The sequence below is a fragment of the Neovison vison genome, chromosome 13 (genome assembly GCF_020171115.1).
Source record: "Neovison vison isolate M4711 chromosome 13, ASM_NN_V1, whole genome shotgun sequence".
Taxonomy (NCBI): Eukaryota; Metazoa; Chordata; class Mammalia; order Carnivora; family Mustelidae; genus Neogale; species Neogale vison.
The window spans coordinates 74,454,988-74,469,168 of record NC_058103.1 but is presented as its reverse complement, the minus strand read 5'-3'; the positions used below and the strand labels follow the sequence as shown (position 1 = coordinate 74,469,168).

At 39.3% G+C, this 14,181-nt stretch overlaps 1 pseudogene and 2 gene segments (V, D, J or C); 2 read left to right on the top strand and 1 right to left on the bottom strand.

Moving 5' to 3' along the window:
• Window positions 1-1,154: 1,154 nt before the first annotated feature.
• Window positions 1,155-6,397, bottom strand: LOC122894558 (annotated as a pseudogene).
• Window positions 6,398-6,436: 39 nt separating this feature from the next.
• LOC122894557 lies at window positions 6,437-6,939 on the top strand. The segment is given in 2 exon segments: window positions 6,437-6,482; window positions 6,605-6,939. Coding segments are annotated over 2 exon segments (381 nt in total).
• A 6,465-nt stretch (window positions 6,940-13,404) lies between these two features.
• LOC122894556 lies at window positions 13,405-13,928 on the top strand. The segment is given in 2 exon segments: window positions 13,405-13,471; window positions 13,594-13,928. Coding segments are annotated over 2 exon segments (381 nt in total).
• The last annotated feature ends 253 nt before the right edge of the window (window positions 13,929-14,181 follow it).

The following is a 14,181-nucleotide window of genomic DNA, read 5'->3' as shown; positions in this document are numbered from 1 at the left end:
TGGAAAGGTTTCTACTAAATAAAAAAAAATCATACAAATATATTCACACATATAGCATCTATCTCAAAACATTTCACATGATTATTCACATCACTCATACAATGACAAAATATCTGTCATTCTTTCAGATTGATTTGATAAAATATACCAGTAGTGAAAAAATACAAAATCTTCTAACAAAAATTAATAAAAATGTACAAGACTGTCCTTATATACCTTAGAGAAATTATTTCTTATATACATACTCATAAAGTTTGGATTGGTTTACATGAATAAAATACCAAGTAAAGATAAAAAAAATAAAGTCATTTTATAAATAACTCTGGTTACTCCCATACCACAGAGGTCATATGAGAATTTGAACAGCAATTATGGATTTAAATATATATATATGTATATACATATATATATATAATCTTTATATATATAATCTTACCTATAAAACAGCAGCATACAAACTTCAAACTAAAAGGTTATGCAAAGTAACACACAAATGTCCTAAATTTTTTTAAAGATTTTATTTATTTATTTGACAGAGAGAGACACAACAAGAGAAGAAACACAGCAGAGGGAATGGGAGAGGGAGAAGCAAGCTCCCTGTGGTGCAGGGAGCCTGATGTGGGGCTCTATCCCAGGATCATGGGATCATGACCTGAGCCAAAGGCAGATGCTGAATGACTGAACCACCGAGGCATCCCAAATGTTCTAAATCTTAAGGAAACTTTAAAAGACCTCTTCTATTTGTAAATAGAAGCAGAATAAAACTGATCTGATTGCCTTATTAGGTAGTTTATTCTGGAAACTTGTTAATAAAGTATTGGTGGGAATTCTCAATCTTCATTATGCTGTTACCTGAAGCACTCAATCATTTTCTTCAGTAAAGGAATAAGTAAATGAATAGACTACATATTAGTTAACACATATTATAACAAGTCTAACTCTGACAATAACAGGAGTGGCCACAAAGTGCCTCAGGGTCAGCTGTGTTTTGAATTTCTCACTGAAGGATTGGGCCAATTTACATTTGGAACAATTTTATCAGTAGACAGAAACAATAAATGCCTTTTATCCTGTTTTCTTAAAGTCTGTATCACTAGTCTTTAATAGATAACAATGAGATAGCTCTAGCAGATGAAGCAGTAGGGAACTATGTTCTAGAAGAAGCATTTATCTGTCTTTGATACAAGCTTCTCAATTAATTCCTGAAGAGGTGCCAATTCATGCCTATCAATCAGATTAAACTCCTGAACAAAGAAAATAAAGGGCTTAAGGGAGGTGTTGAGGTAGACCTTTTTTCACAGATGCATCACAGAATCAAACTGCTGGTGATAAATATGCATAAACCTAGAACAAATGCTTTAAATTGTCTTTGCCATAGACATAAAATTTTTTGGAAAGGAACACCAATCTTGGAAGGCAAAAGACTTTCATCATCAAGCTGATCCTAACCCAAAAATTTGATTGACTTTTTGATATTAGTACCATTTTACCAATAGATATTCATATCTTGGACCTGCAGACCTGACTGGACAGCTTGTTTCAGTGCAGAATTCTGTAATAGTTCCATACAGCATGTTGATCTGGTTGAAGAAATCTACAGTGATAGCTGAAATCCATTCACCTAGGTCCCCTCCCTCTGTCAATAGAAGAGCTTGTCTCAGATTTCCACTTCCTAGAGTTGCTTCTGCCTGTTTTAAGAGCTGATGAGAGCTGGGGAGAGCTGATGAGAGCCTTCAGGCATATTCTTCTTTGGTCTGAATACTTGAGAGGAGTGGCGGCTGAAGAGGTAGCTCAACTTCTATCCTCAGAGGAGAAGGACCGCTGGCCCCCAATACTGTCTGGATTCAGAGTCCAGGCAGGAATCACAAGGAAGCAAACAGTCCTCAACCCTTTGCCCACAAAAGTACTGGGTGCCCCTGCTATGAACCACAGGCCTAGCAGGAGCAAGTTGCTATGCAGGCCTCCCCCACCTTGCTGACCTGAAAATCAGGGAACAGGTTTTTTTCTATCATCTATCTCTGTGTTCAGAAGTATTAGCTCTGCCATCAAGTTCTTGATACTTTTCAGTTTACTTTATTTTTATTTTTATTTATTTTTAAATATTTTTTTTATTTTTTAGAAGAATATATGATTTTTTAAAAAATTTATTTTCAGCATAACAGTATTCATTATTTTTTCACCACACCCAGTGCTCCATGCAATCCGTGCCCTCTATAATACCCGCCACCTGGTTCCCCCAACCTCCCACCCCCCCACCACTTAAAACCCCTCAGATTATTTTTCAGAGTCCATAGTCTCTCATGGTTCACCTCCCCTTCCAATTTCCCTCAACTCCCTTCTCCTAACTCCCCATGTCCACCATGCTATTTGTTATGCTCCACAAATAAGTGAAATCATATGATAATTGACTCTCTCTGCTTGACTTATTTCACTCAGCATAATCTCTTCCAGTCCCATCCATGTTGCTATAAAAGTTGGGTATTCATCCTTTCTGATGGAGGCATAATACTCCATAGTGTATATGGACCACATCTTCCTTATCCATTCGTCCGTTGAAGGGCATCTTGGTTCTTTCCATAGTTTGGCGACCATGGCCATTGCTGCTATAAACATTGGGCTACAGATGGCCCTTCTTTTCACTACATCTGTATCTTTGGGGTAAATACCCAGGAGTGCAATTGAAGGGTCATAGGGAAGCTCTATTTTTAATTTCTTGAGGAATCTCCACACTGTTCTCCAAAGTGGCTGCACCAACTTGCATTCCTACCAACAGTGTAAGAGGGTTCCCCTTTCTCCACATCCTCTCCAACACATGTTGTTTCCTGTCTTGCTAAATATTTTATTTATTTAATTGAGAGAGAGAGAGAGAGACAGAGAGGGAGAGAGATACAGAGCACAAGCAGAGGGAGTTGAAGGCTCCCTGATGAGCAAGGAGCCACATGTTGGACTTGATCCTAGGACCCTGGGATCATGACCTGAGCAGAAGGCAGCTGCTTAACTGACTGAGCCACCCAGGTGCCCCTTGAACTTGTTTTATTATTTGTAAATTTGGGACACTGATATCTTCTTTTAATATTTTATTGTGACAACGTATCGACAATATATCTGAAGAGATTGGCATGTAGTGAATGAGCAATTTAGGAAGGTACCTCAATAGGTACAGAAGAAGTTTCTGACAAATCCAGATTCATTCCTAAGAGAAACTCCCAGTGAATAAGGAATTGAAGGAAATTTCCTTATTGAAAAAGGGCTCAACCAAAACCCTACATCAAATGTCATAGTTGGTGGTGAAAACCTCAATGCTTTCTACTTAGTTTCAGAAATAAGGCGAGAGTTTTGGCTCTCACCACTTGTATTTCATATTGAAGTAGAGGTTCCAGCCAATGCAATACAGCATGGAGAAGAAACAAATGCCACACAGTCTGGAAAGGGGGAAGTGAACTTTTCTTTTAACAGCCAACATAAACATCTGAGCAGAAAACTCAAGAAAATCTGCAAAACAGCTACTAGAACAAATTGGTTTAAGAAAGTCAAATGTATGTCTACCATATAACTCACCTGTTGTACTTCAGAAATTGATCCAACAGAAATGAAAGCACATGTCTATAAAACATCTTATACGCAAATGTTTATAGCAGCTTTATTTGTAAGAGCCTTACTGGGATTAATCGAGATGGTCAGCAACATGTGAATAGACAAGTTGTTTTAAAGGCACATGATGGGGTACTGCACAGCAACAGAAACAAAGTCTTGATAAATATGACTATGGAAGAATCTCATAATAATTATGCTGAGAAGAAGCCAGACAAAGAAACATATGATTCCATTTATACAAAATTATAAAATATGAAAACTAATTCATGACAGGAAGTTTCCCTGGAAATGGGGATAAGGAGGGTTGAGAGAAGATTACAAAGTGACATGAAGAGGGACGCCTGGGTGGCGCAGTTGGTTGGACGACTGCCTCCGGCTCAGGGCGTGATCCTGGAGTCCCGGGATCGAGTGCCACATCAGGCTCCCAGCTCCATGGGGAGTCTGCTTCGCTCTCTGACCTTCTCCTCGCTCATTCTCTCTCTCACTGTCTCTCTCTCTCTCAAATAAAAAAAAAAAAAAAAATCTTTGAAAAAACAAAGTGACATGAAGAAACTTTAGGGGTGATGTATATGTTCATTTTCTCAATTGTAGTGGTGGGGGGCACCTGGATGGCACAGTTCGTTAAGCAACTGCCTTTGGCTCAGGTCATGGTCCCAGAGTCCTGGGATCGAGTCCCACATTGGGCGCCCAGCTCCATGGGGCGTCTGCTTCACCCTCTGACCTCCCCTCTCATCCTCTCTCTCACTTACTCTCTCTCTCAAAATAAATAAATAAAAATCTTTAAAAAAATTGTAGTGGTGGCTTCACAAATACATACATACATCAAATCATATAGAATTGTTGAATTTGCTGCACTTTATTGTTATGTAAATAATGTATTAACAGAGCCATTCAATATCATTCTATGCACTATTTTCCCTCACTGCGGTGCCAGTCTTCTTGTGTAACGTAAAATGCAAAATATTTCTCCTGTAGGCTTTCATTGGCCTGAAACTATATATATATATATATATATATATATATATATAATTTATGCCTAATGACTTTCTGCATCCAAGTGTTATACTGTTTATTTTCTTTCTTTCTTTTTTTTTTTTTTAAAGATTTTATTTATTTGACAGACAGAGATCACAGAGAGGCAGAGAGGCAGATAGAGAGAGAGGGAAGCAGGCTCCCCGCTGAGCAGAGAGCCCGATGCGGGACTCGATTCCAGGACCCTGGGACCATGACCTGAGCCAAAAGCAGAGGCTTTAACCCACTGAGCCACCCAGGTGCCCCTACACTGTTTATTTTCAACCAGCATCATCCTAACCTATTTAGCATTGTCCCAGCAGGATTTTTTTTTTTTTTAAGATTTTTATATATTTGACAGAAAGATACAGTGAGAGAGGGAACGTAAGCAGGGGAGAGGGAGAGGGAGAAGCAGGCTTCCTGCTGAGCAGGGAGCCTGAGGTGGGGCTTAATCCCAGGACCCTGGCATCATGACCCCAGTGGGAGGCAGACGCCCAACTAAAGAGCCACCCACGTGCCCCATCCCTGCATATCTGAAGAGACGTTTGTAGTGGCTTGTCTAAAATTGCTTTCTAGCATAATTTTGAGGCAGGTTCTGACAATGTGATTTGGAAGGAGAAGGGGAAAGGAATGGATACTTGAATGGAAACAGTAACCAGGCCTGAATTTCTTACTTTACTTTTATCTGGGAAATCGTTCCCATGTTGACTATGGACTCTGATGTTCCTCAACCTGAATGTTTGGGAATAGCCTCCAAAAAACAGCTGAGCTAAGCTTCCTAATGTGTCTAGAGTATATGTTTACAGGACTTTAGAAAAGATTTGGCCGTTTCTAGAACTTTTCTCTGATAATCCTGATTCCTTACTTTTTGAGAAAAATTGATGATTAATGTTTGGCAACATAATGTGCCAGATGGATGATAATAGAAAGCATCCTTGAGGTTAAACCTATTAAGGAGATAGGATTAGTATTTGTTGCTGAATTCACGTACACTAGTCACCTTAAGTTGGAGTCAATAAAACTGTGAGAACATAAACTCTCAGATCATTCTATAGGGATTTGATGACTCTGTGTATGAGTTTATTCTGTCTAAAATTCCTATTTTTCATTTTTTAATTATTCTAAAAATCAGGAATATCTGATTATTAGTGTGACTTCTGAAACTTTTTATTAAAACTAGTATTTATTGCATTTGCTAATAGTTTAGGAATAAGTAAATACGGCATTTTAAATAAATGCTACTTGCTCATTATTTTTGTTTAATTTAAAAATATTTAGTGAGTACTTAAAAAATGATAGTCACAATTCCAAATATTGCATAAAGTGCCAAAAACACAGAATCAGTCACCAATGACTTGACTTCCTCTTACTTTTTCTGTATTCAACTCCAGCTCCTTTTCTGGCAGTCAGTAGGTTATAGGCCAGCCCACATGGACACATGAGAATATAAAGTACTGTAGTAAAATGCTTCTGAAGATTGTTACCCTCCCAACTACAGAAATGCCCTGGGACGCTATGTTAAAGAAGTTCCATATCAGGCAGTGTCTTAAGAACAAAATAGACCTGGGAAGTTAGGATTGCTGCTGTTCAGACTTCCAAGGGTCACCTGAAGCCTGACATGTGCCTCATGAGATCAGGGGTGAAACAGATGGCTGCCTTGGGGAGGATTCTGGCCAACATGTATATATTTTAGTCCCTGTCCACCAGGGGGTGCAGCTTCCTACCACGGTCACATTTCCTGTATGAAATGTGGGTTTCTACTGATCATTTCTGTCACTCCAACCTTCTCCATAGTAAGAATGAAGAACATTATTTAGGTGACACTCCAAAGATGAAGAGTTTTCCAGGCTTCGTGACTGTGGTACTCTTAATGCTTGGTAAGTACCATTCCTCTTAAAATTTGGATTCTTTCTTCCACGGTGTCATCAAAACCTTTAACTATCATATATCCATGAGTTTTATGCCCAAGGTGATACAGATCTCCTTTCTCTTTACTCAGGACAAACCCATGGAGACTCAGTGACTCAGACAGAAGGCCAAGTAACTCTCTTAGAAGAGGCTTCCCTGACTGTGAACTGCACTTATTCAGCATCAGGATCCCTTACTCTTTTCTGGTATGTCCAGTATCCCGGTGAAGGTCTACAGCTCCTCCTGAAAGCCTTGAGGGACAAGGAGAAGAAAAGCAACAAAGGATTTGAAGCCACCTTTGATGGCAGATCGAAATCCTTCCACTTGGAGAAAGGCTCAGTGCAAGCCTCAGATTCAGCTGTATACTACTGTGCAGTGACTGACACAGTGACAGAGACTGTAAGGGGAGCTGAGCACAAACTCTGAGCAGGACAGGGGCCTGGAAGCTGAGTGTCTTTGCCTGATGAACTCTGGTTCCATCACAATCTGTTGTTTGTCCCTCCGTGTCTGGTTGGTACAAAGTCATACAAAGGACTAGAGCATAAGAACCAGCAGTAACTTTCCCCAAACCCTAAAGTTCCTTAAGGAACTTTCCCCAATGTTCCTTAGTGACATTGAAAACAGTTCAATTCCAAGAGTTCCTCAGGAAGGGTGTACCTAATTTCAAGGTAGAATTACATAACAAAGAAGTGGTCTTGAAGTGCCCACTAGGTTAAGTGTCTGACTCTTGATCTTCTCAGGTTATGATCTCAGGTTTGTATGATTGAACCCCAACATCAGGCTTCCTGCATGTTGGTTTGGAATTCTGCTTCTCTCCCTTTTTCCCTGTCCTTTTGCCCTCTCCCATTGACTAGTTTAAATAAATCTTTAAACTAAACAAACAGTTATGGATGAATTGGTCTCTCGTTCATCTTTGCAGTGAAATTCCAGGCTGAGAAGTAGTTCAGGCCACCCTCGTGGGTGTTGCTGTGTCTATGACACTTCTAGATACACACAGTGTGAATTGGAAGGTGGCCTCTGCCAAATATCTTCCTGACCGAGTATGAGCAGGAGAGGTGATGGGGGAGCTTCAGTGTAGAGCCAATTTTATTAGAGAAAGAATGGAACAGAAGAAAGGAGGAGGAGCAAATGTACCTGAGCAAGGAAAAGAGATGCCAGCCACCTCTGCCGTGGTTTCTTTTCTAGGAAGTCAGGTGATAGACACAGACTGATATTCAACATGAAGGGCTGGGGGCAGAAACAAAATGAAGGTAGAGGTTCATGTTATGGCCAGATAATTAGCTCAGTTGGTAAGAACTCAAGTGAGATCATTCTCAGTGCCCAGGAAATATGGTGACAGAAAATGCTCTTGCACTGAGGTTTCCTAACAATACAGATTGATAGGTGATACTGGGAAGAAAACCTATAGATTTCTCTAACTTCTGTTTTGTAATGTCTCACAGAGAGCCACAAATCAGGGAATTGGGAGAATGCAAATGAGTCAAGAATGTCATACAGAAAGTAATAGAGACCTCAGTATGGATCCTCAACTCTATGGTCAACTAATCTTTGACAAAGCAGGAAAGAATGTCCAATGGAGGAAGGACAGTCTCTTCAATCAATGGTGCTGGGAAAACCGAGCAGTCACATGCAGAAGAATGAACCTGGCCTACTCTCTTACACCATACACAAAGATAAACTAAAAATGGATGAGAGACCTTCATGTGAGGCAGGAATCCATCAAAATCCTAGAGGAGAACATCAGCAGAGTAACTTCTTCAACTTCGGTCACAGCAACTTCTTTCAAGGTAAGTCTCCAAAGGTAAGGGAAACAAAAGCAAAAATGAACTTCTGGGACTTCACCAAGATAAAAAGCTTCTGCACAGCAAGTAAAAGTAAGAGACAACCCACGGAATGGGAGAAGATATTTGCAAATGACATTTCAGATAAAAGTCTGGTATTCAAGATCTATAAAGCACTTTTCAAACTCAACCTCCAAAAAATAATAAAGTCAAAAAATGAGTGGAAGACATGAACAGACATTTATTCAAAGAAGACATACAGATGGGTAACAGACACATGAAACAATGTTCAATTTCACTAGCCATCATTGAAATACCAATCAAAGCCACAGTGAGATACCACCTTACACCAGTCAGAATGGCAAAAATTAACAAGACAGGAAAGAACAGTGTTGGTGATGATGTGGTGAAAGGGGAACCCTCTTGCACTGTTGGGAATGCAAGCTGGTACAGCCACTCTGGAAAATAGTTTAGAGGTTCCTCAAGACATTAAAAATAGAGCTAACCTACAACCCAGCAATCGCACTACTAGATTTTTATCCTAAAGATAAAGGTGTAGTGAAAAAAGGGGCACAGGCACCCCAATGTTCATAGCAGCAATGTCTACAATAGCCAAACTGTGGAAGGAGCTTAGACGTCCTTCAACAGATGAATGGATAAAGAAGATATGATTCATATATATAATGGAATATTATTCAGCCATCAGAAAGGATGAATACCTACCATTTGCACTGAGATGAATGGAACTGGAAGGGATTATGCTAAGTGAAATAAGTCAAGCTGAGAAAGACAATTATCATATGGTTTCACTTATATGTGGAACATAAGGAATAGCCTGGAAGACCACAGAGGAAAGGAGGGAAAATTGGATGGGAAGAAATCGGAGAGGAAGATAAACTGTGAGAGACTCTGGACTTAGGGAAACAAACCAAGGGTTGAAGAACAAAGGGATGGGGTAACTAGGTGATGGGTATTAAAGAGGGCATGTGTTGTGATGAGCACTGGGTGTTATATGCAAGTTATGAATCCTTGAACACCACATCAAAAACTAATGATGTACCCTATGTTGGCTAACTGAATATATGAAAAAACACAATAGAAAAAAGCAATGTCTGAATTGTACTGCATCACTTTGTCAATATGGTTGCAATCTTCTTTGTTTTTTAAGTATTTTTTTAATGACTTCTTTATTTTAGGAGGACTTACAGAAAGGTATACCCAAAATGTTTATTTGTGTTATAACAATGTTTAAATAAAATACAGTCCATTTCCTAGTGATTGAAATCTAGTAAAACACCTTGAAACATCAACTCCAAATTATCAAGATGAGGAACAACTTAGGGTAGTAAGCGACAAAGGGTCAGAACTGGGATTGTTAGTCAAAAGGGATTTTTATAGGTAGTAATGACTTTAATAATTCATATATTCACAAATTCCCACTTTTGTTAAAAGTAATAAAAATTCATAAAACCCTTATAAAGGTTTATGCATATTCCCTTCTATTCTTGTCACCAAAAAAGAGGAAAAGAGAGAATGGTCAACTTCTATATAACATTTTGTCCAGGCACCTGAAGTACAAGCATTTCTCCCTCCTCTGGGATCAGATAGTTTTTAGTGTTCACTCCTCTGAGTCCTGCCTCTTGATCCTATTAGAGTTATGTGTACTTTCGTTTTTACCCATAGATTGTAAACTAGTTTGTTTTCCCTTTTATATATTCTTTTAAAAATTCATTTATTCATTCATTCATTGACTCACAGGTTTTTTTTCACTTTCAAGAAAGATTCATTTTAATTGGTTTCAGACTCATTTACCATTACCTTCTGAATCAGCTTTTAATGCAATATTCAAAAGAGTGCATTTCCTTTGCTTGTGAACTGCCTGATCTAGGAAATAGTCCTTTGTCCTTTGTGAAAATCTCCCCACCAATTCTTTCTATATTCTGTCCATCTAAGTTCGGGTAATTAAATGCACTTATTGTTATTTCTTGGCCTAATGTTACTGCTTCTCCAGACTTTTTTTAAAATTAACATATAATGTACTATTTGTTTCAGGGGTTTGAAACAAACCCTGAGGGGTTTGTCTGAGGGGTTTGAAGTGGCAGGGGGGTGGGAGGTTGGGGTACCAGGTGGTGGGTATTATAGAGGGCACGGCTTGCATGGAGCACTGGGTGTGGTGAAAAAATAATGAATAATGTTTTTCTGAAAATAAATAAATTGGAAAAAAAAAGAAATAAGGGGAAAGTTTTGGCTTCGCCACTTGTATTTAATATTGAAGTAGAGGTTCAATCCATGTAATAAGGCAAGTAGAAGAAACAAAAGCCATAGAGTTTGGGAGGCAAGAAGTGAACTTCTCTCTATTACCAGAAAGCATATTTGTGCAGAAAATGCAAGGGAATCTACAGAACAGAGTGAAACAAACTACTAGAACAAATCAGTTTAAGAAAGTCAAATGTACATCTACCATGTGATACATCCATTCTACTCCCAGATATGGGCCCAGGAGAAAGGAAAGAATGGGTCTATAAAAAAAAATCTTATATGCAAAAGTTCATAGCAGTTTTGTTTGTAAGAACCCACTGGGACTACTCCATATGGCCAGCAACAGGTGAATAGACAGAAGGTTTTATAGGCATAGGATGAGATACTACACAACAACAGAAAGAAACAAACTCTTGATAGTTACGACTATGGAAGAATATTAAAATAATTACATTGTGAAGTGACAGATAAAAGAGTACATATAATTCCATAATTAAAAATTATAAATTATGCAGACTAAAGCTTGACAGAAATGTTCCCTGGAAATGGGAGTGGTGAGGGTTGAGAGAGGGGTTGCCAAGGGACATGAGGAAACTTTTGGGATGATGCATATGTTCATTATCTCAAATGTGGTGAGTGCTTCACAAATACAAATGTCAAATTATATAGAATTGTCTAAGTGGTGCAGTTTATTTTAATGTAAAATATGCATTAATAAAAGCCAGTAAGTATCCATATTTACTATGCAGTACCTTCCCTCAATGACATGCAAGTCCTCCGTGTGACACAGAGTGCAAAATATTTCTCCCGTAGGTTTTCATTGGCCTGAATTTTTTCTAAAGTTATGGATAGGGATTCCTGGGTGGCTCAGTCGGTTAAGTGTCTGCTTTTGGCTCATGTCATGATCCCAGGGTCCAGGGACTGAGTCCTGCATGAGACTCCTTGCTCAGCGGGGAAACTGCTTCTCCCTTTGCCTCCTGCTCCCCCTGCTTGTGCCCTTTCTCTCTCTCTGACAAATAAAAAATATAAACTGTTTAAAAAACTAAAGTTACAGATAATGACTTTCTGCATCCATGTACTATATTGTTTATTTTCCTTTTAAAAAAAGATTTGATTTATATATTTTAGAGAGAACGATAGAGTAATAGAGACTGAGAGAGAGACATAGAAAGAGAAAGCAGACTCTGAATGAATGCAGAGGCCCATGCAGGACTCTGATCCTGAGATCATGACCCTAATCATAACCAAGATCCTAAAGCTCCACCTGGTGAGCCATCCTGGTGCCCCGTGTTTATTTTCAACCATTATCATTCTAACCTCCTTGGGATTTCCCCTGCATATCTGAATACAACTTTGCAGGGGTTTGTCCCAAATTCCTTTCTAGTATACTTCCGTGGCAGGCCTGACAATGTGATTTGAGAGGTGGAGGGGAAGCAAAGGGACACATGAACCCAAACAGTATCCAGGCCAGAATTTCTTACTTCCCTCTGCATATGGGAAAGTGTTTCCATGTTGGCTCTGGACTCATGAACCTCCTTGATCTGAATCTCTTGGAGAGTGGCCTCCAAGATATAGCTTGAGCTAAGCTTCCATCTTTATGTCTAAACATAGATGTTTATAGGACTTTACAGAAGATGTGTCCCTTTCTAGAACTTTTTCCTGATAATCCTGATTTCTTACCTTATGGGAAAAATTATTTGATTAATGGTTGGCAACAAAATGTGATGGACAGTAATAGAAAGCATCCTTGAGGCTAAAGCTGTTAGGATTATAGCATTAATATTTTTTTCTTAATTCGTATACACTAGTCACCTTGTTGGAGTCAACAAAATATTGGAACTTAACTTCAGATGATTCTTTTTTTTTTTTCTAAAGATTTTATTTATTTATTTGACAGAGAGAAATCACAAGTAGATGGAGAGGCAGGCAGAGAGAGAGAGGAGGAAGCAGGCTCCCCGCCGAGCAGAGAGCCCGATGCGGGACTCGATCCCAGGACCCTGAGATCATGACCTGAGCCGAAGGCAGCGGCTTAACCCACTGAGCCACTCAGATGCCCAATTTCAGATGATTCTATATGGATTTGATGACTCCATGTATGATGTTTCTTCTGTCTGTATTTGCTATTTTTCACTTTTTAATGATTCTGAAAATCAGTAATATTTGACTATTAAAATGGATGACTAACAAATAGTGTGACTTCTTCTGAAAACTTTTATTAAAAAATAGTATTTCTAGCAATTGCTAATAGTTTAGGAAAAGTAAATATAGTATTTCAATTAAAGGTCATTTGTTCATTATTTTTGTTTGATTTAGAAAACATTTAGAGAGTACTTAAAAAAAATGACAGTCACAGTTCTAAATATGCGGTAAAGTGCCCAAAACACAATCAGTCACCAATGACTTCCTATTACTTTTTCTGTATTCAACTCGAACCCCATTTCTGGCAGTCAGTGGTTTTTGGGCTGGCCCACAAAGATGCATGAGAATATGAAGTACTGTAGTAAGATGATTTAAAAAGTTTGTTACCCTCCCAGCCACAGAAATGCCCCAGGATGCTGTGTTAAAGAACTTCCGTATCAGGCATGTCTTAAGAACAAAACAGACCTGAGAAGTCAGGATTGCTGTTTTTCAGACTTCCCAGGGTCACCTGAAACCTGACATGTGCCTCATGAGGTCAGGGATGAAACAGATGGCTGACTGGGGGAGGATTTTGGCCAACATGTATGCATTTTAGTCCCTGTCCACTAGGGGTGCAGCTTCCTACCACAGTCATATTTCCTGTGTGAAATGCAGGCTTCCACTGATCATTTCTCTGTCACTCTAACCTTCTTCATAGTAAGAATGAGAACATTATTTAGGCGATGCTCCAGAGATGAAGTGTTCTCCAGGCTTCGTGACTGTGGTAGTCTTAATGCTTGGTAAGTACCATTCCTTTTAAAATTTTATTTCTTTCTTCCATGATGTCAGTTAAACCTTTAACTATTATTTATCCATGAGTTTTATGCCCAAGGTGACACAGATCTTCTTTCTCTTTCCTCAGGACAAACCCATGGAGACTCAGTGACTCAGACAGAAGGCCAAGTGACCCTTTTAGAAGAGGCTTCCCTGACTGTGAACTGCACTTATTCAGCATCAGGGTCCCTTACTCTTTTCTGGTATGTCCAGTATCCCGGTGAAGGTCTACAGCTCCTCCTGAAAGCCTTGAGGGGCAAGGAGAAGGGAAGCAACAAAGGATTTGAAGCCACGTTTGACAGCAAATCAAAATCCTTCCACTTGGAGAAAGGCTCAGTGCAAGTCACAGATTCTGCTGTGTACTACTGTGCGGTGACTGACACAGTGACGGGGACTGCAGGGGGAGCTGAGCACAAACTCTGAGCAGAACAGGGGCCTGGATGCTGAGCGTCTCTGCCTGATCCATTCTGGTTCCAGCACAGTCTGTAGTTGTTTGTCCCTCAGTGTCTGGTTGATACAAAATCATACAGACAACTAGAGTTTAGGAACTAGAAATAACATTTCCCAAATCGAGGTGTTCCTTAGTGACACTGAAAGCAGTTCAATGCCAAGACTTCCTCAGTCAGGGTGTAACTCATTTAAGGTAACACCACTTAATAAGGTAGTGGTCTTGTGG